The sequence below is a fragment of the Lepisma saccharinum genome, chromosome 26 (genome assembly GCF_977018435.1).
Source record: "Lepisma saccharinum chromosome 26, izLepSacc3.1, whole genome shotgun sequence".
NCBI classification, from domain to species: Eukaryota; Metazoa; Arthropoda; class Insecta; order Zygentoma; family Lepismatidae; genus Lepisma; species Lepisma saccharinum.
The window spans coordinates 1,238,121-1,259,405 of record NC_139254.1 but is presented as its reverse complement, the minus strand read 5'-3'; the positions used below and the strand labels follow the sequence as shown (position 1 = coordinate 1,259,405).

Here is a 21,285-nt window from a genome sequence, read left to right as displayed (position 1 = left end):
AGGTGTAAGAAAGTTTCTTCCGTCACTCAAACTCTGTTTTAAAATAATAGTAAGGCATCTTACCGAAACAAATGAACTGAAATCATTCTCTTCTGGGTACTTCTCGCTGCCCATGAACACCATGTGCTCCAGGAAATGGGCCAATCCTGGGATTTCTGGAGGATCGCTGAAGCTGCCTGCCTTGATGCACAATGCTGCGGCTGCCTGCAAACAACCAATAGTTAGTCAGAGAGACCTGACACCTTTCCTACGTAAGAATATTGTTACTCAAAATTAGCACAGACATCTCAATGCCATGAGCTTGGACTGGCGCATAACCTCAGAAGTAATAAATAAATGTTATATCAAGAAAGTAATTTAATTATTATCAATCTCATAAGTAAGTACTACTTTTAAACATAAAGATATCCATAAATATACCTGGTCTTCTCCAGATGGTAAAACTCATAATCAGATAGATCATATTCTCATTGATAAGGCATACTAGTATAATTGACGTTCGTTCACATAGAGGTGCTGACTGTGCCAGTGACCATTATTTAGTAATTGCTAAATTAAGAGAAACACTCGCAGTGATAAATCATAAGCAACAAAATCTAAAAGTTCTAAAATTTGATACAGGAAAGTTTGCTGATGAAAGAATTAAGAAAGATTACCAAATTAAACTGTCAAATAGATTTGATGTTTTGCAGGATTTAAATGATGATGAAAATATAAATGAAACAGACGTAAATAAGAATTGGGAGCACATACGTAATGTAATAGAATCAGCAGCTAAAGAAAGTATAGGATACCATAAAACAAGAAAAAGTAAGCCATGGCTTGATAATGAATGTCATAATCCAATAGAAATAAGAAATCAGGCTAGACTTAGGTGGTTAAATAACTCTTGATGGTACAAATTTAAACAATTATAATAGAATAAAGTGAGAAGTTAACCGCACGTTTAGAAGTAAAAAAGAGATTGCTTGAAAAGTAAAATTAACGAAATTGAAAGAAACAGCAAAAACAAAAATATCAGAGATTTATATAAAGGCGTAAATGAATTTAGAAAGGGGTGGCAACCTAAAGTAAACTTGATAAAATATAAAAATGATGATTTTTTGACCGGTCCAAGCGATATTTTAAATAGATGGAAGGACTACTTTAATGAACTCTTAAATGTTCATGTACATGGACGTCGCCAGAAATTTTCCTAGGAGGGTCGAATCAAAGATCTCGAGGACACCCCCTCCGCTCAAAAATATTGTGATAAAGACCAGTGACATATGCAGAAGTATGTCAAGGGGGGGGGTTCATTTTTAAAATTATTGCATTATCTGTATTTTAAATTGTTATTATTATCATTATATTATTATTATTACTACTACTAATAGTAGTAGTAGTAGTGGAAGCAGCATCAGTAGCAGTTTTAGTTTAGTATATTTTAGCATCGAATAAGTTTATTATATGAATAATATAGTACTTATTACAACCAAGATTACATAATAGTTACTTCTAACATTAGTAGCAGCAGCAAACGCAGTAGTATGAGAAGCTTCGGAACATGTAAAAGTTACAAATTAACAGTTTCAGTGTTGCAAATTATGAAAGTTTCGTGCCAAATTTGATATCTTAAGACCATTTTTAAACAATGACGCAAAATGAGGTGAAATAAAGTGCTTAGTTTATAAATTGCAATAAATTGAAAAAAAGTACATGAAAATTTCCAGGGGTGGCGACTAAAATTAAACGGTGTGACTCAGTTGTTAGCATATGCAGATGATGTAGACTTATTAGGGGATGATATAAATACAATTAAGAATAATGCTAAAATATTTTTCAAAGCTGCTAAAGAGATAGGTTTGGAAGTTAACAAAGAGAAAACTAAATATATGCTTACAGGTCAAAACAAAGTTTTAGGTAATAATCAAAATCTAATTATTGATAACAACTCCTTTGAACCAGTTTCCAAATTCAAATACTTAGGAGTAATATTAACAGATGAAAATGATATTAAGGAGGAAATGAAAAGTAGGCTTAATTCAGGAAATGCATGTTACTTTTCTATTCATAAACTTTTGTCTTCACGTTTAATATCTAAGAAACTAAAAGTTAAAATATACAAAACAGTAATTTTGCCTGTATTATTATATGGATGCGAAACTTACATTGAAAGAGAAACATAAATTGAGAGTATTTGAAAATAAAATCCTTAGGAAAATATTCGGACCTAAAAGGGATGAGGAGACAGGTGAGTGGAGAAGGTTACATAATTTAGAACTACATAATTTGTATTCATGCCCAGATATTATTAGAATGATTAAATCAAGAAGACTTAGGTGGGCAGGTCATGTGGCATGAATGGGAGAGGAAAGTAGAGTTTACAGGATTCTTGTTGGGAAACCTGATGGTAAGAGACCTGTAGGAAGACCAAGACGAAGATGGAGGGATAACGTTGAGATGGACCTAAAGGAAATCGGTACGGATGGAAAAGAGTATATAGATCTTGCTCAGGATAGGGACAGATGGAAGGCCTGTGTTGCTGCAGCCCTGAACCTTTGGGTTTAAGAAGCCTAGAGAGAGAGCGAGATCTCATAAGTGTAGATCACCACATTGGTGTTTGCGTGAGAACCACTAATTTCTAGCATGTAATAACTTAGGACTAAAATATTTAATTTCTGAAAAAATACCAACTCTCAGAATACTCTCTTCCCGGGATGGTGTAGGAACCAGTGTGCCATCACAGTGCAGATCGGTTATTTTGACAAAATGCTGTTTCCCTACTGGTTACTTTGGAGAGAAGGATTTTTAAATGTTATCGCTTCTTGCCCAAGCACTAGGCCTAATTGGTTGTTTGACCACGAGTTCCTTCGTAGGGAAATGCTGCAACAGAGGGTCACAGCCATAAAGGTGGTTACCGTGCCAGATAAAAGGAAGGTGGGACTGTAGTACATAGATATTCATATACACAGGCATAGCTTGCTCATTCTGTACATATTACCATATTCTCTTCCTTTTCTGTTTCGTCATCTTCTTGGATGTTTTCTTCTACTTGGGTATTTGATATTTCCTCTGCTTCCTTTTCTGACAATCCTGAAAAATAAATTCTATTAATACCAGATTGGCTGCAATGGTTAATAAGCAATGATGTGGATGAATGATGATTAGATGCAATTGATGAAGGGATTGAGGCAAACACTGAATTTGCTCACTACCAAGGTGGTGCTACTTGTTTTGGACCACCACTAAAACATTTTTTTCTTCTTGTGCAACATCCCTTTCAACTTTCAAGGTCTTCCAAGCACCTCTTCATTGGAGTATATTGACACATTCATGCCCAGCTCTTGGAGGAACAATTCAACGGCCAGCCCAGGCATTTTCTGAATCCAAACTTACTTTTAAAAAATGTGGTGACCATCTCAAATTTTTGAGTTTTTCAAAATGGCACCGTGGAGGCTGCAAATTGCACTCTTTTCATCAACTTTTTCAGCCAGGCAAATAGGAACCAGACCATTTTGAGGGTTCCTGTTGGTGTCCCCAAGCAATGCCCCCCTCCCCTTCCCTTCCCATTGGTCATCCAAGGATCCGAATGTCTTGAGGCCGCCTGGAGTCCTCGGTAATTTGACACCCTGGTCATGCTCTCGGGTACTGCATCGGACCTCCCCTTTCAAAGTCACATGGTGCACCCCTTTTTTGCTTCCTAATCAACATGGGAACATGGGAAGGGGGGGGGGAGAGAAAATGCAAAAAAAGAAACTGAAAAAAATGCTAGCAAATACAAGCACATACCTTAAAATGATCACGATCGTTTACAGGCGGGGATGTGTTAAGTGGTTGGCTTTTGATCTCGCCATCAAAGTACCAAGGTTCAAGTCTCTGCCTGGGCATGGATGTTCTTTGTGAGTCTCTCTTCATCAATTTAATCTAATCATCGCGATTTGATTTGATTTTTGTTACTTAGTGGCTTTTCTGCCACTTTTGGCTAATCGAAATGATTACGATGAGTGATGATATGGTGAAATTAATGAAGGGATACTCACAAAGAACACCTATGCCCCAGCTGGAATTCGAACCTGGGACACCTGGTGGTGTTGTGTGCTGTTCTAGCCACAGAGGTCAGCTCTCATCAAGATTAACCAAAAGTGGCAAAAAAGCAATGCTAAATAACAGAAATACAAATCCATGGTGAGTCAAAAGTTGAGTTACATAGGGGTTTAAAGTATATCTTCAATGTGTGCTCCTTGAATATCAATGCATTTGCGCATGCAACATTTCCAGTTCTACAGAACGTCTGCACATTGCACAAAACTTTCCTTCAGATGCTGGTCTGAATCTTAACTGAGTAGACAAGCACCTTTAAATGACCCCAAAGAAAAAGTTCCATTTGTTCCAGGTCTGGAGACCATGCTGGCCACTCAGGAAAGTACTCCACCCCTTTTGTCAGCATCTTCCATCACTCGGTCAGAAACTTCGTATGTAACCTGACTTTTGACTCATCCTGTACATTGGGCGATGGCTATAAATGCATTGACTTCCGCTGGTATTTGACTTTCACGACTGAAGTCCACTACATACTTCTTTTCAAGTAGCTTCCCAATTATCTTCACAATGATTGGTGAACACCAATATTTTGGAGTTCCCAGCAGGTATTGAACCTTGGAGTGCCCACCCCAAAAGAAAGGGCACTAAGTATTCGGCTCTGGAGCAGATCACGGGCTATTATTCAACAAGCAGTGGCTGTAGGAAAAAAATGCATGAAAAATGTTGAGGAGGTGCTTCAACACCGAAACTCTCAGTTCAGAAAGTGAAGTGAGAAAAGCAATAAACACAGACACAACAGACAAGCACAGTGTTAGTGAAATGCGTTAAAGCAGCGTCCACCCACAGGACGACACGTTCAGACAAATAGTGTGTTATGGAATGTGACTTCTTTTAAAAAATGTGCAGAATGGAAATCTCCAGAATCGAGTTCAAGAGCACAACATACTTACCATTAACTGTGCCTGAATCGCCATTTGAAATCTTGGTCTCTTGCGACGATTCGTTTGTTGGCTTTTTCAGGTCTGCTATAAGCAGAGCCCTTAAACCATTTGCCAGACGAATGGCTCTGAAAAAGTTGCATAAGTCTTGATACAGGTCTATTTTCTGAAGCATATACTATCGTATGAAAATATGTAGAGCATATGTGTAGTCATTCGTATATTAGTGTAAAGTAAACCTTGAAGCTTTCCTGGTGACAAATTATGAAAAACTCACAATGAGTGATGTTAGCTCTTGAAAGCTTGGAATCCTTTCCACAACCCACCTGGTTGATACTCCAAGAGAATCTTTTCATTATTAATTTAAAGAAGTGGCGGCTCGTAGTTCGGTATGTTGACAAGATTAAAATTTTATATACAGTATTGGCCAAATTATTGGACTCATTATTTTAAAGCCGGACCCTGCTCTCAGCGATAAATCATAAGCAACAAAATCTAAAAGTTCTAAAATTTGATACAGGAAAGTTTACTGATGAAAGAATTAAGAAAGATTACCAAATTAAACTGTCAAATAGATTTGATGTTTTGCAGGATTTAAATGATGATGAAAATATAAATGAAACAGATGTAAATAAGAATTGGGAGCACATACGTAATGCAATAGAATCAGCAGCTAAAGAAAGTATAGGATACCATAAACTGAGAAAAAGTAAGTCATGGTTTGATAATGAATGTCATAATATAATAGAAATAAGAAATCAGGCTAGACTTAGGTGGTTAAATAACTCTGATGATACAAATCTAAACAATTATTATAGAATAAAGTGAGAAGTTAACCGCACGTTTAGAAGTAAAAAAAGAGATTACTTGAAAAGCAAAATTAACGAAATTGAAACAAACAGCAAAAATAAAAATATCAGAGATTTATATAAAGGTGTAAATGAGTTTAGAAAGGGGTGGCAACCTAAAGTAAACTTGATAAAAGATAAAGACTGTGATTTTCTAGCTGACCCAAGCGATATTCTAAATAGATGGAAGAACTACTTTAATGACCTTTTAAATGTCCATGTAGGAGATAAATCAGAAGTAAATGAAGTATACACAGCAGAACCTTTAGTTCCAGAACCTAACTTGAGTGAAGTTAAAGATGCTATTAAAAGGCTAAAGAATAACAAAGCACCTGGCATTGATTTAATACCAGCTGAGTTAATTAAATATGGTGGAAATTCATTAATATGTCAAATTCATAAATTAATTTGTTTAATATGGAATAAAGAAGAAATCCCTCAACAGTGGAAAGAATCCATAATTGTTCCTGTGTTTAAAAAAGGTGATAAAATGAACTGCAATAATTACCGTGGAATTTCTCTACTCTCAACAACATACAAAATATTGTCTAACATTCTTTTAACAAGACTAACCCCATATGCTAATGAAATTATAGGTGATTATCAATGTGGATTTAAACGTAACAGATCAACTACAGATCAAATTTTTCACATCAGACAGACACTTGAAAAAAAGTGGGAATATAATCAAAATGTCCATCAGCTATTCATTGAATTCAAAAAAGCATATGATTCGGTCAAAAGAGATAAATTATATAATATATTAGTAGAGTTTGGAATACCTAAGAAGCTCATTAGTATGATAAAAATATGCACCAGTGAAACAGAAAGTAAAATTCGTGTGGGTATTAATATATCTGACAAATTTACAATTCATGATGGGTTAAAACAAGGAGATGCATTATCTCCATTGCTCTTTAATTTTGCCTTAGAATATGCTGTTAGGAAGGTAAAAGAAACTAAAGAAGGACTAAAATTAAATGGTGTGACTCAGTTGTTAGCATATGCAGATGATGTAGACTTACTGGGGGATGATGTGAATACAATTAAGAATAATGCTAAAATATTTTTCAAAACTGCTAAAGATAGGTTTGGAAGTTAACAAAGAGAAAACTAAATATATGCTTACAGGCCAAAACCAAGTGTTAGGTAATAATCAAAATCTAATTATTGATAAAAACTTGTTTGAACCAGTTTCCAAATTCAAATACTTAGGAGTAATATTAACAAATGAAAATTATATTAAAGAGGAAATAAAAAGTAGGCTTAATTCAGGAAATGCATGTTACTTCTCTCTTCATAAACTTTTGTCTTCTCGTTTAATATCTAAGAAACTAAAAGTTAAAATATACAAAACAGTAATTTTGGCTGTGAAACTTGGTCCCTTACATTGAAAGAACATAAATTGAGAGTATTTGAAAATAAGATCCTTAGGAAAATATTTGGACCTAAAAGGGATGAGGAGACAGGTGAGTGGAGAAGGTTACATAATTTAGAACTACATAAGTTGTATTCATGTCCAGATATTATTAGAATAATTAAATCAAGAAGACTTAGGTGGGCAGGCCATGTGGCACGAATGGGAGAGGAGAGAGGAGTTTACAGGATTCTTGTTGGGAAACCAGATGGTAAGAGACCTGTAGGAAGGCCAAGACAACCTGGAGGGACAACGTTGAGATGGACCTAAGGGAAATCGGTAGAGATGGAAAAGAGTATATAGATCTTGCTCAAGATAGGGACAGATGGAAGGCCTGTGTTGCTGCAGCCATGAACCTTCGGGTTTAAGAAGGCTAGAGAGTTAGTTAGTTAGTTAGTTCTTATAACCAAAAAAATAGAATAAATAACATGGTAACAATGTACGCATTTTTCCAGGCATTTTTGCGAATGTGCAAAGAATTGTGCTGCCACCTATATTTTGTACACAGTAAAAGAAAGGATTGTGAGATACAAGATAATATGGAAGCAGACAAACAGTTTAATTCTATAAAAGTTACAACAACCGTCAAAAATATTTAGTTAGAACACTTTCAAAACAAGGAAATGTGATTCTTTTTTTTCAATGAGTCTAATAATTTGACCAATACTGTAGATACTGTGTGAGAGAAAGAGACTGTGTATGTATGAGAACCATTTGCAAGCACCTATTTTATGTTTTAACTTATTAAGGACAAGCATGTTGAGTTGCCAACAAACAGTTCCACTTTCAACAATTGTGGTTTAGTTCTAGTCTTGGCGTTGATGATGTTCAGTAACTTCATACAATCATTGTTTATCCTCGCTGTTGCAATGAAATTAAAAGAAGTAGGAACAGGACATTAAATCTTATCAGACTGATTGTGTAGTCACATGTAACAACCCAACTGTAACTGAGGTAATAGGTATCTAAACTTTCTGATTATCCAAAAAAGAGATATCGAAACATGTTGAAACATTCAGTAGGACAGGTTCCTTTTCTTTTATTGCAATTTCATCATGCTACGAATGCAATTTTTACATGGTTCGATTTTGATTTATGTCTGTTAACACATACTGTGGAGTTTTAGCGATTACTTAAGATTTTGTTCGTGGTTAGGTTAGGCAGGTCAGGTTTGGTTCTCTTAGCATTGAAATAAAGTCCCTAAATGCATTCTACTAATGTTCCGATTTACTTCTACATTCATTCCCACTTACTGTCGCTTGTCAACAGAGAATACCTTGTCCATGGGAAGCAGGCATGCTTGCGTAAGGTAATTTTTCGAATCCAAAGAGTGCTCAATACTTTAAGGAAGGTTCAAATTTCGTGTGACAAGGATTTCCAAAATTCTACAATAATTAGTCTCTCTGCTAGGAGAATTTGAAAAAAGTCATAAAACAATCGGAACCATTATGCATTCACTTACTTAAATAATAATAATAAAAAAACCACCAGTTTTGTTGTTGTTAGTTCTGTAGCGACTAAAATAATCAAATACAAATGGCTTGATGGGCAAGAGCATAAGTAGTGGCCTTTCGATCTGACCACTGTAGTTCCCAGGCTTGAGTCTCCCTTTAACAATTTCACCTAATCACCACCATGCTCATTGTTGTGATTAGCCAAAACTTGCAGAAAGGCAACATAAAAAAAAATACAAATAAGAAATGTATGGGGTATTAAAAAATGCAACAAAAAATCTTGCCGGTAACATTTTGATATAGACAAAACACATTTCTTCAATTTTACAGGAGAAAGTACTTACGGAACTGAGTTTCTGTAGAATTTTCAAAGGTCGTGGAAGTGTTTTCTCCCCTCGTTCAATTTATTCGGCCAGTAAAACATGTTTTTTTGACATTAATGTCTCTGCGATGCACAAAAGCTCTTGCCTCCATTACCTTCGACTACGTGAACCAAATGTTCTGTGTGTTCAATGACGTAACCCCCGGTCAGTGTTTTCAATGATGCCATTGTTTTCCCTGAACATGACACTTTTAACTGTTTGCCTAACCTAACCTTGCCATGAATGGTTCGTGGGGCTATTTATGAATGGTTTGCGGGGCTAATCGAAGGGTTTGTGGGACTATCTGTAAATGGTGTGTGGGGCTATGCGTGCATGGCTTGTGGGGTTTTGGAACCTGGGAAAAAATACAAAATCTGTAACACAAAAGTAGGAATTTTTCGGTTAAGATGGTTTGAAACACTGCATACCCACAGATGATAGACAACGCTAGTCAAGATTTGCCTGCCATGTTGCGTGTAAAGGAAGTGAAAAAGCAACGAACAATAAATACTCGAATGTGAAAAAAGCAAAATCCCACCTTAAATAATGTTTCGCAATGCATAATAGGTAAGTCGGAATGTAAAAAATGACGAAATGGACGAGTGAAATGTGTTTTGCCTATATCAGACTGGCAATAATCTTGCCTGCAAGTGGTACACTGCCCAACAGTCATTACATCTGCACGAACTGCACATGTGTTTTAAATCACGAATGTGTGTGTTAGTGTATACGGCCCGCACGCTTGACTTCTGTCTGCTTACAAGAACTAGCCTCAATCATGGCTGCTTGAAGCCACAATTGAACACTTTGTGATGTAGGTGAAACACACCTATAAATGCCTATTTGAATTTACATAATGATATTACAAGGGAAGACAATGTTTAAAAAAATGCATACCTTACTTCGTACCTTTTAGTTGGATTCCGAGATTTCAAAACCTTTAACGGTTTGTCTTCCATCTTGATTAAAGGTTGAACATCACATGAATTTTTGTTTAACATTTTTTTTTAATCCTACTATTTGATGCTGAATTTTAACACTGAAGAAAACCTGCTAGTGGTTTCAAAATTAAGAAATCCAACAAGAATATTATTTAGGGAAAGTAATATATACAAGGTGTCTGAAATGTCCTGCACCATAGGCCAAATCGCAGCATTCATTCACAGTGTCCTACGTCGAGTTCCACATGTCTGTAGGTGGAATCGCTGGTTGTTGAGTAAACAGGGAACATAATCTGGAGCATTCATTCTGATGCAGAGGTGGGTCAAATTACGAATCACAGTAAATTTAACATATGGGGAATGTCTTTCAGAACACCCTGTATGTATCACATTCACTTGTGATGAAATGTGAGAGAACTAAGATTGAGGCATCCACACCCAAGAAGTGGATAATTATTACAAATTGCATATTAAATGTCTAAAGTTAATTTACTTGCGATTACTTTTTGTTCTATGTATGATTGTAGCTGCGATGTTTTCCAATATAAAGGAAAAGAAACCAATATTTTGATGTTACAAGAACAAAAATGTAGCCTGGTCTCTAGTATGTAGAAATTTTAGCAAAAAATGCAAGTTTGATCAGGATTCAAACCTGATTCTCTGTGTCATTGCTCTACCAACTGAGCTAGCCCTGGCTTCATCTTACTATTCGCTGTTTTACCTGTGTGGAGTGGTCTCTAGTATGTCTGAGGGAGACTTGAGCTTTGATGATTCCACATGAGGCATTCTGTGTAAACTGGTTCACCACTTGTTGCTCAATCATCTTCAAAACATCCAATGTCTATGTTGTTGCCCCAAAATGTTGGTAATTCAAAATAAATCTTCTTTTATTTCTATTATTTAATTTTCATTTTTTCGCATGCTTATTTTTACTATTGCAGAGCTATGTAGAAATTGGATTAACTGTTACGTTAGAGTCTACGTGCTGTTGTGCATTTTTTGTGGGCAAAAGGACTTTGTTCATAAGGAAAATTTCCTGCTTACACTGGGAAGTGTGTTGTCGCATAAAGCAGTGCACAACTGGGTCGAAAAATTCTTGCAAAGATGGTCAAACATTTTGATGAAGAAGATGTAGAACTGTGGCTGGGACAGCAGCCCAAAGACTTTTCATGTAGCAGGTTTTAAGGAACTGATAAAGCGATGGGACAAGCGGTGGAGATCATCTTGAGAAAAAAAAAAGTTTTTAAATCAGTATCTCACTTAGTATTTTCTTAATAAACATTTGTGACCTACTTACCGACTTACAATTGTATTTAAACAGCCTGTTAGGGTAACAGTTCGTTATATCAGAGACACATTAAAATCTGATATTTTGTGTTTCGCATGGTTCGTACTTACCAATTGTGTATTGCGGAACATAGTTCAAGGTGCCATTATGCTTTTACACAAAAACAAACGCAATTTTTCACATACAGAGTGATTTTTTTATTCCTTTCTTCGCTCCTGTAACACACAATATGGTGGGCACATTTTGACTCACGTTGTGGTTATGCAGTGTTTCCAACCTTCTTCACGAAAAAATACCTACTATCGTGTTCGTCACGTGTGAAAATTTTACATTATGCATGGTAGCTGATGGATAGCCCCACGAACCATTCACGGATAGCCCAACGAACCATTTCCGATAAGGTTAGGTTAGGCAAGCATAGTGAAAAAAAGGGGGTTGGAAACACTGACAGGGGCTTACGTCATCAAACGTATGCAACATGCAATTCACGTAGCGAAAGCAATGGCAATTGTGAGTTGGTGAGATATTTCTCTTGAAAAATACACTATTTCCCGGTCAAATACATTCCACGATGAAAGAAAAAACATCGACGAACGTTGGAAAGCTTGGAGAAACTCAATTGCGTAAGTAGTTTCTTCTGTAAAAATGAAGAAATGTGTCTCCGATATAACGAACTGTTACCCCTGTTAGTACAAATTGATAAGAAAGGACTAGTGCATGTTGTTTCATTTCTTTATAGCATGTTGAAGTACTTTCACTCTTTTTTTTATACTACCGTTTTGTACTGATTAGTGTATAAAATAAAATAAAAACATGATTTAACTCACTTTGGGTACATACCCAGGTATTTGGTCAAACAATATTTACTTGCACATATCCTGACCCTAGTGAAAAATTCCAACATTTTGTTGGTGCCAAAATATGCATTTCCTTATATATATATCTTAATAATTAAATTACAGCTTTGGTTTATTCATTAAAATCTGTTTTTTCTGTTTACCAATTTATTAAGAACTTATATCCTATTACAACTGCTATATTTTTACAAACCTTGTGTAGCTCTGCTTATAATAATAAATACAAAGTGCACAACTACTGATTAGCACTGACTTTTGCACAGACTCTTAACATTATCAACAGAGCAGAGCATTCCTGATATCAATTGAACAATATTTAACTTTCAACTAGCCGATTCAAAATAATTTTAACTATATCACACACATCTGCCATCGCACCCAGACCTTTGTCACCACAAATTAGTGTCTTGTCAATACAGGGTATCTCCTTGTAGCCCCAAGACTTCAATATATTGATGTGCTGGCTTGTTACAGGATGTTCCCACATTCTAGTATTCATTGCTGGACAAAATACCAGTGGCTTTTTAGTGTCCCAAGCCCTTACAGTACATGTAAGAAGATTGTCACATAAACCTTGTGCAATTTTTGCCAACGTATTAGCATCTAATGGTGCAATGACCATGATGTCAGACCACTTTCCCAGTTCTACATGGAGCACTGGATCCCCTCTTTTAGACCACATTGACCATTCATCTTTATCTCCATAAACTTTCACAGCACTAGGTATATCATTCAACTGAAAGAAATGGCATGCATGCTCTGTCACTACTAACCGAATTTCAATTTGTGCCCCATAGGAGGAACTTAACAGCTGGTCCACTATTTCTCGAATCTTGACTGTAGCAACACTTCCAGTACATGCTAGAAGAATATGATATTTCTGTTCTTTCGAGTTCTTGTCCTGAGATGCCATTCTATCAGGATTTCACAACTACTATTCAAGAGCTGGAATCTGGCTTCTGTTCTATTTTTTCCCCACTTTCTAGGTCACTAAAACCCAACTTGGCCCAGTCTTCTTTTGCCATCAGTTGTTTTTCCATGCGGCACGACAAGTACTCTTTAGCTTCTTTCCGACAAGCAGAACTATCGTATCCACAGTCTTTTAAACATATCATATACTTTACCATCACTCTTTGACAATCGCCATAATGATCCAATGGAAAACTACCTTTGTCTGGTGGAATTGCATTAAATGACTTTTGGCCAAATGTCATCGATGACATGCTTATTTCTCAGGAGCAATCACTGGGTAAATAAAAAATAAAAATAGCCCTGAAGAAATAGTCAGATGCGAACAGTTCCTATTGATAATGATCCACTAGAATAGTCCGTATGCTGTTCCTCAATTATCCACTCATTTCAACGTTAATTCCTGACCATGGCATCGTGGATTAAATATCCTCTAAAGAAATAAATTTTCATGCATTAGCAGTCAAGCAGCCTTGCACCTAATAACACAAGTTCATCTCAATGTTGTTCTTGGATCATTCTATTAGTCCCTTACCGCACAGTAAACGGCAACTATGCAATTAATTACATTTAGTTTCCTTTTTTCGTTAAACGTTTCTTACATGCGGCGTTGTTAAAGTTAATGAATAAACATCAGTCTTCCTACAAAATAAATATTTATAATTTTTACAACCTACAAATTTTAAGTTTGGTATGGGTCAATTAGTATCATAGCCCGAGCCACAGAAAATGTATGCTATATAAAGATTTCTCCCGTGACGTCAGAACACAAGGTTGCTTAAGTGTTGTGCAATAAGTGAGACCCGTTACACTACCACTCTTAATTAAACGCTCGACCACCAGAGGGTAGCATTAACAGGCGAAAAATCACGAGAAGAATCATGCAGAAGGTTGGATAACTTGTAAATGTATTTATTACAACCCAGAAGTGTCCGTGACTCTACCAGTGGCGTATCCTGGTTTTAACTAGTGGGTAATCTCCGACACTTGATTCATCCACCCACTCCTCAAGTCTCCCTGCAAATTTACCTCAACATCCATACAGGATTTATGAATATATGTGATAAAAATGTTACCTTATTGTTGCGACCACTGTCGAATAATTGTTGTGATTGCACTTGCAGTTAATCTACGTTTAGAATTTCAAATAATAAAACAAGAAAATATAATAAATCTATAAGAAAAAACCTGTAACAACGAATATGAAAGGAATGCGGTAGTGAAATAAAAACCGTCAATATTAATTGAAGTCTAAAATTCAAGTTACCCCAGTGTCCAGTTACTCGTGCATTCCCGATTTTTGTTTGTATACATGGAAGTTTAAGTTCAAGACCTGTGTACAAGAGATGTTACTGGCCTACCTACATTAACTATTTCCAATTTCTCCGGAAAAGATCCCGTTCCAAATATTTTCACACGCAAATATTGTATTATATCCATTGCTTTTAACTTCAGTAAACACAGCACTAGCACGAATACAAACCACTAACAGCTAAACAAATATTACATTTTCGAATCGCTAATAGGAAGAACAGCACAAAGCCACCTACAACACGCATTCAATTCCCTGCGCCAATCTTCTATTGTGGTTCCTTACTTCTTGACTCAGAATTAAATTCCCTATGGATGCTGAAAAATTCCCTTTCCCAGCTTTAAATTCCCTGCGATGCGCAAGGTTTTATAAGTTGGAATCATTGCTTTTTTTGTTTATATATTTTATTCATACATCTTTTATCTTTATGATCATTATTAATCTAAAGCGGGGGAAAAACAACTTAAATTAACTAATTTATGTGTACGTATATATATATAATTTATTTCTGATAGCTTTCCCTTTTAAAAATTATTCATTTCTGTGAAAGAAGTACTGGTTTTGAAGGCTACAAAGAAAGTAATCACGCATCTTAAAATACAAAAATGAAAAAAGTAAGCATATAGTTTAATTACTTCATTAATCGATTGATTAAATTGTTATTTGACGTTGCTTTTCTGCCACTTTTGGTTAATCACTACGAGTGATGATATGACATTGATGAAGGGACATTTACCAAGAACACCCAGGCCTGTATTCGAACCCTGTAGCTCTGGCGTCGTAGGGAGCTGTGCTAACACTCCGCAACGGAGGTCGGTGTAATTTGTTGAATTTCTAGTTCAAATTTTAATTTATTTAATTACCTTCATTTTCAATATTAAAGTTTTTTTTCCTTTTACAATATCTGTTGAAATAGCAGAGATCAGTAAGACAGAAGCAAATGTAAAATGAGAATTAACATAGAATTGGTTCGCAAATGTTGTTCAGATTTCCCTGTTTCTCGCGCATTTTCAGATGTATTTTCTCTACTTTCTTTTTCAGTACGCAATTTGTGAACCCAGAATTCTGTTTTTTTTCCCCGAGAAATTTCCCTGTCGTAAACAACACAGCTCCTACGATACAAAGGCCATCGGGGAAGAATGGCAGAAGAGGGCGCCACTGCCAGCCGAGGGAACGGCAAAGGCTCTGGGGTGGAGAGTGCGACCGATGGACTCTCTCCAGAAGGAGCTTACCCTTGCCACGGAATAACCGCGCCTGAGAAGCAGTGTTTCCTACCCCTCCCGTAAGGGATTTAAAGGGAGCCGGTGGAATCTCACCATGACGTCACCAGATTCCACCAGCTGGAGAAAAAGCCTCACGGACATTCCGCGGCAAACGGTTGAAAACATTTTCGCGCTGGAAGCAAAGAAATATGTGACAAAGATTGGTTCGGAAGAATATTGTGAAGAAATAAAAAAACAACTTTTTAAAAAATTATAGCCGGGTCATCTCCGATTACCTAGGTGACCCAGAGTATACGCCGCTGGACTCTACTACCACCTCAAAGGTGTATTACTATTATCTGCCGCTATAAATGGGTAGAGAATTCTTGCTGTCATCCTTCCTGTGAGCGTTTTTTCTTTCGATCTATCCACGAGCGGTTATTTCAGCTGCGCCCATACATAGGCAGGCACTTTACTCGTAGGACTTAATTCTACTTCAACAACGAATAATGTGCGATTCCTCAAAGTGAACGAACATTCTTTCTTCCAATAGAACACTCATAGCTACTCTCATCTTTTTATCATAACAATTATGTTATTTAAAAAATAACTAGATAAATGTTAGAGTTTTGAAAACTATCCTCTCCAAATGCTGGGAAGACTGCACTTTTAAACAATCGATAGATCACAAACACTTCGCACGTTACAGAAGTAGGTTGCACGAGGAAAACAAGTTTCCGTCATGTAAATCAATATGCGGCGTGTTTACTTGTTGCATAGCAACCGCTCTGACCAAGTGGTTTTTCCGAAGGTCGTGTATGCCATGTGATTTTGTCATTTGCACTTGACATTTTTCTCTCGGTATACATCACCAATCGATAATAAAATTAGAAAATGAGATAAGATTGTAATGGTTTTTGCTCAAGGGTCGACACACAATTGGCTTGATTTTGATTAGATTTTTGGGTAATGCCACTTTTTGGTAATCGCGACGATGAGGATGATTGAAGATATTAAATTAATGAAGGGACACTCCCAAAGAACATCAATATCCGGGCCGGGATTCGATCCCAGACCCCTGGGCGTGCTGTGCTAACCACTCCGCCACGGAGGTCGGCTAACACACAATCGACCAACAAGGAATCGAAGTGCCTATCGATTTGCCATAGTTTCCAGTACCACCTATAGTTCCACAAATTTTGTCACCCAGTTATCCAGGCACAAAATTATACTGTATTTAGTATTTGTGACACACACACGCGTGCGGAGGGGGAGAGAGAAGTACATATATAATTTTCCTGAATATCGTATGGCAACATAGTGTAGATACATTTTAATGGTGAAATGTTGGAATTAGATGGAGGAACACAATGAAACTAACTCAGGATTCCAACGAAGGATGTCTGGATTCGTAGTACATTATGCTAACCATTCCGCCACGGAGACTGGCGAAATAGTACCTGTATTTGAAACTATGCAGTAAATACAATGTACTTAATGGAGGCAAGTTTTGTTGGTCATACTAGGCCACAAAATCCAGATAAAGGTTATCCTGATTTCAAATTATCCGATATCCGTTTTGGATGCAACGGATCATTAGGATATCCGTATTTGGCCATCCCTAGTTCATACATATTGTCTAACTGCACAAGTTTAGAATTACATCTCATTTTTCCCTTCTTCGTGTCTCGTAGTAGCCCAACAGTTAGAAAATTGGAACCACAATAGCCAGATCAAGAAGCAGACTTTAATCGCACATAAAACCAAGCAGTAATTACCTGTACTCCTTCTTATCATTTGGAGATATCCGCAGCTTGGGCAAAAGCGTCGTCGCAGTCTTGTCCAGAGGTTTCTTGATCAGATTATCATCTTCACTCACGGCCTGCGAACAACCTCTGGTCCCGTTAATTCTTCCGTTAAACTGAGGGGTTCCCTTGTCGTCACCTTGGAACCCTTTGGCCATACATGTTGTGGTGCATGCTGAACCCATTTTTCGCTTGCCACTAAAAATCCATGATGAATCGAAACTTTTCCTCAAGTTTTGCAGCGAGAGAGTGACTCGCGGTACTCGCCGGCTTCGATTCTTGATTCGTTTGCATTCCACCAACAGAGTTGCCAACTGCAGCTTGTAAAAAGCACATAAAGTTTCCAATGCAACACTGCCACTAGATTGGAATGTAATGCAAGACACATTTCTGGTTTAAATTTACGTCAGCTTCTATATTCCACCTACTAGCCGAATAATTCAATTACAATTAATTGTATGCTTGTTACAATAAATTTGTAATTGAATCGTGATATTGATTGATTTGTTGTTTTAAGTCCACATTATGCACAGGGAGGCTAAACGGAAATGGACCTACAGTTTAAAGTGGGATCCGAACCACTGTGCAACCCGAACCCAGGAATCGTATTATATGTTTATTTCAAGTCGACTGGACCTTGCTATTTTTGGATCAACTAGTAGAATGGGAAAGCATGCAGTTCTGACCTGGTTTGAGCACTTTACGATCTAATTTTGGATGATTTTTTATTGATTTGGTTTAGTTCACTTCCTTTTCTGTCACTTTTGGCTAATCGCGAAGGCGAGGATGATGTAATGAAATTGATGAAGGGGTACTCACAAAGAACACTCATGCCCAGGTAGGTATTCGAACTCGGGATGCTGTGCTAACCACTCTGTCACGGAGGTCACCAGTAAAAAGAATGTGGCATCCCTCTCTCTAGATGCTCCACAACTTCTCGAAGTTGGGACGATTCATTTCTGTGCACTGATAGCATTTCGGACAACGGAACGAACAATTCCTGAAATGTGCGGCCAGACCTTAAAGGTACCGTCATTCGCATTAGAGATGTTATCGAGACTCGTCGTTGTATGTTGTGCCTGTTTCGTCTCGTCTACGTCTCGAAGTGATCGTTCTCGTCTCGGGTCTCGTAGTATAAGCAACATATACAACGTGTCATCGCAATAACTTTCACAGCGTATAGGGGTCATTTGGTTTGTCGATTAATTGATTTGATTTATTTTACTTCGCTTCTTGTGCCACTTTCGAAGATGGGGATGAGTGATGATATGATGACATTGATGAATGGACACTCACAAACATCCATGTCCAGGCTGGGATTCGAACCCGGGGCCCCTGGCGTCGTAGCGCAATGTACTAACCACTCCGCCACGGGGTCCGGCAGTGGTCAATCAGATAATCAAGTTTTCCTAATAACTCTTTCGAATTTGACGTCTACTTTAAACGCTACGATTTCTCGAAAAAAATATTTTTATTCTGAGAATACATATACGCATCACAGGTTCATAATTGCCACTAGTGGATTAACTTTGCAATTACTATAAGCAAAATATGCTGCTTATCAACAAATAATGAAGTACAAGGTGGTTATAATTAAAGTGACGGTGTTCAGAGTGGTACAGCACGGGCTGTAATGAGAGTAGCAGTCTGAAACTTCGTAGATATGCTAATGAAGCAATGCGCTCGCGAATGATGCAAAAAAAAAAAAAGTTCCAATTCTCGCCACCAGGGTAAAAAATGGCGCTGTAAGCAGTCAAAACGTGGTATAGTTACAGGAAATAGGCAGGAAAGATCAAACACACGAGAACAATGATTCTGGCATGTTTATTAGGAACTATGGTTACAAGAACTGTGCAATATGGCCTCCCAATTCAGCAACATGCTGCATTCGTAACACGGCATGATCGACAGTTGCTCGCAGCATGTCTGGTGAAATCTGAGCGACATGTCGTTGTATGCTAGCTTTCAGATCAGGCAGAGACCGGACATGTCCCTGATAGACACGATCTTTTAAATATCCCCACAGCCAGAAGTCACATGGATTAAGGTCGGGGGATCTGGAAGGCCAATCATCTGGAAACTGCCTAGAGATGATGCGGTCATTAGTGAAGGTTTCTCGCAGCAAATCTTTCACGTGGCGAGCGACATGTGGTGTTGCCCCATCTTGCATGAAAATGGTGGTGTGTTCACAGTTCCGTTCTTGCAAAGCTGGAATCACGTGTTGCACAAGGAGGTCCCTATAACGTGCAGATGTTATAACGTTAAAATAATAACATTGCAAGTTGCTTTTGGACTTTTAACGTCGCAGTTTCGTTTACGCTAGAACTACTTAAGAAAACCCAAGGATTCTTTACTGTTTTTTATTTATTTTTATTTATTACAAACTTTTAAAATAAACTAGCGGTTAATAAATCTTTAATTTGCCCTGGAAAGCTGGAGGGCTTTGTTTTACATAGTTAAAACTAATACAAAAATTACCTCCAGTTGCCTTAGATTAATCTTAGGTTAGTAACATAGATTAATAAACAGAAAATAAACACTTTAACCTCAATTAAAAGAATATGGTCGACCTACTTACGAAATTTACTCAGCGCTGCGCTTTCACTTTGACTGTAATCAACACTTCCGATATAAAAGTACACATCTCGAGAGCTCTCGACACTAGGGGGGGGGGGGGGACACTATTGGCAGAAGCTCCTTGATGACTTCTTTCCCTCGAAGATCTTTGACGTCTATCCCTCGAAGTAATTCACCGTCGCATTCATAGTTCAAAGGTCGGACTTGGTATCTACGTCGTCATCTCGATTAGCAATTCTCAGTTCACAACTACACACTTGCAGTGTTCTTTTCACTTTTTGCGCTATAAAAGTTGCCACGAGAAAACAGTCTGTATTTAAATAAAATTCCGCGCGCTCTTTTCCCAATCACGCGAACGTTCAGATCTCCGGGACACAGATCACTGTTAACTGTCCACTAGGCAAACGACATCTACAAAAACAGTCCCCGAATATCTAACTGCAACTTACTGCCTATAGCACTATCAAATTCGCGAATTCTCCATATAAAGAGATCTCGACACCAACTGCTGCATGTAAACTTCTGCAGCCAACGCGCGAAGCAACGCGGCCTTTCACTCAAAGGCTCTACAAACACTACTCGAAAAACTTCCCCGCGTTTTTCTTTGTCCCTTTGTCTTAGCATAGTAAGGACAGTTCATTTTCCCCGAGGGGCGTTAATCTCTTTAACCTCTTTCTTCTCGGAAGAAAAAAATAATCAGTCCTCTAAATAATCTGTTATAATGTCACTGTACACCTAACAGGCCCTCGAGGTGTCATCTCCTCAAAGAAAAACGGACCAAGAATGAAGGAGCTAGTGAACCCACACCAAGCAGTCACGTAAACTGAGTGCAATGGTTGTTCCTGCACAACATGTGGACGAGTGGAACCCCATATGCGACAGTTCTGAGTATTCACTGTACCGACCAGAGTAAAATGCGCCTCGTCAGTCCACAGAATATTCCCCGGTCACATGTCATCCACTTCCATGCGTGCCAAAAACCGATGGGCAAACTCACGGCGTTGTGGAATATCTTGGGGTTTCAATTGGTGCACAATTTGAATCTTGTAGGGATACCAGTGTAAAATGCACCGCAATACCTTGCGAACTGTTGACCAGGGGAGTGACAATTCACGTGCCACAGCTCTAGCACTGGTTGCAGAAGTTGAGGCATGTGCTGCACGGTCAGCTACAGCTACAGCAACTTCGTCCACAACTTCCACGGGGATGGGCCGCCTTCCTCTCCCTGGTGCAACACCCAATTCACCTGTTTCCTCGAATTTCTTCATCATCTTCTTCAGCCCATTAATTGA

At 37.7% G+C, this 21,285-nt stretch overlaps 3 protein-coding genes across 3 annotated transcripts in view; all 3 read right to left on the bottom strand.

Moving 5' to 3' along the window:
- LOC145979354 (nardilysin-like) overlaps positions 1 to 17,688 on the bottom strand; it is a 90,723-nt gene extending 73,035 nt beyond the window's left edge. Inside the window, exons 1-4 of the mRNA XM_083112217.1 lie at positions 17,390 to 17,688; positions 4,974 to 5,089; positions 2,984 to 3,075; positions 64 to 204 (exon numbers count right to left, since the gene is read on the bottom strand). Of these exons, the coding sequence (XP_082968343.1) occupies positions 64 to 204; positions 2,984 to 3,075; positions 4,974 to 5,089; positions 17,390 to 17,601 (561 nt within the window). The 5' untranslated portion in view covers positions 17,602 to 17,688. The remainder of the gene's footprint in view (positions 1 to 63; positions 205 to 2,983; positions 3,076 to 4,973; positions 5,090 to 17,389) is intronic.
- On the bottom strand, positions 12,267 to 13,041 carry Ppcdc (phosphopantothenoylcysteine decarboxylase). Its single transcript, XM_083112755.1, has one exon. The coding sequence runs from the start codon at positions 13,039 to 13,041 to the stop codon at positions 12,445 to 12,447; it is 597 nt and encodes a 198-aa protein (XP_082968881.1). The 3' UTR covers positions 12,267 to 12,444.
- On the bottom strand, positions 13,067 to 13,613 carry LOC145979777 (cytochrome c oxidase assembly protein COX19). The gene has a single exon (XM_083112756.1). The coding sequence runs from the start codon at positions 13,349 to 13,351 to the stop codon at positions 13,067 to 13,069; it is 285 nt and encodes a 94-aa protein (XP_082968882.1). The 5' UTR covers positions 13,352 to 13,613.
- Positions 17,689 to 21,285: the final 3,597 nt, after the last annotated feature.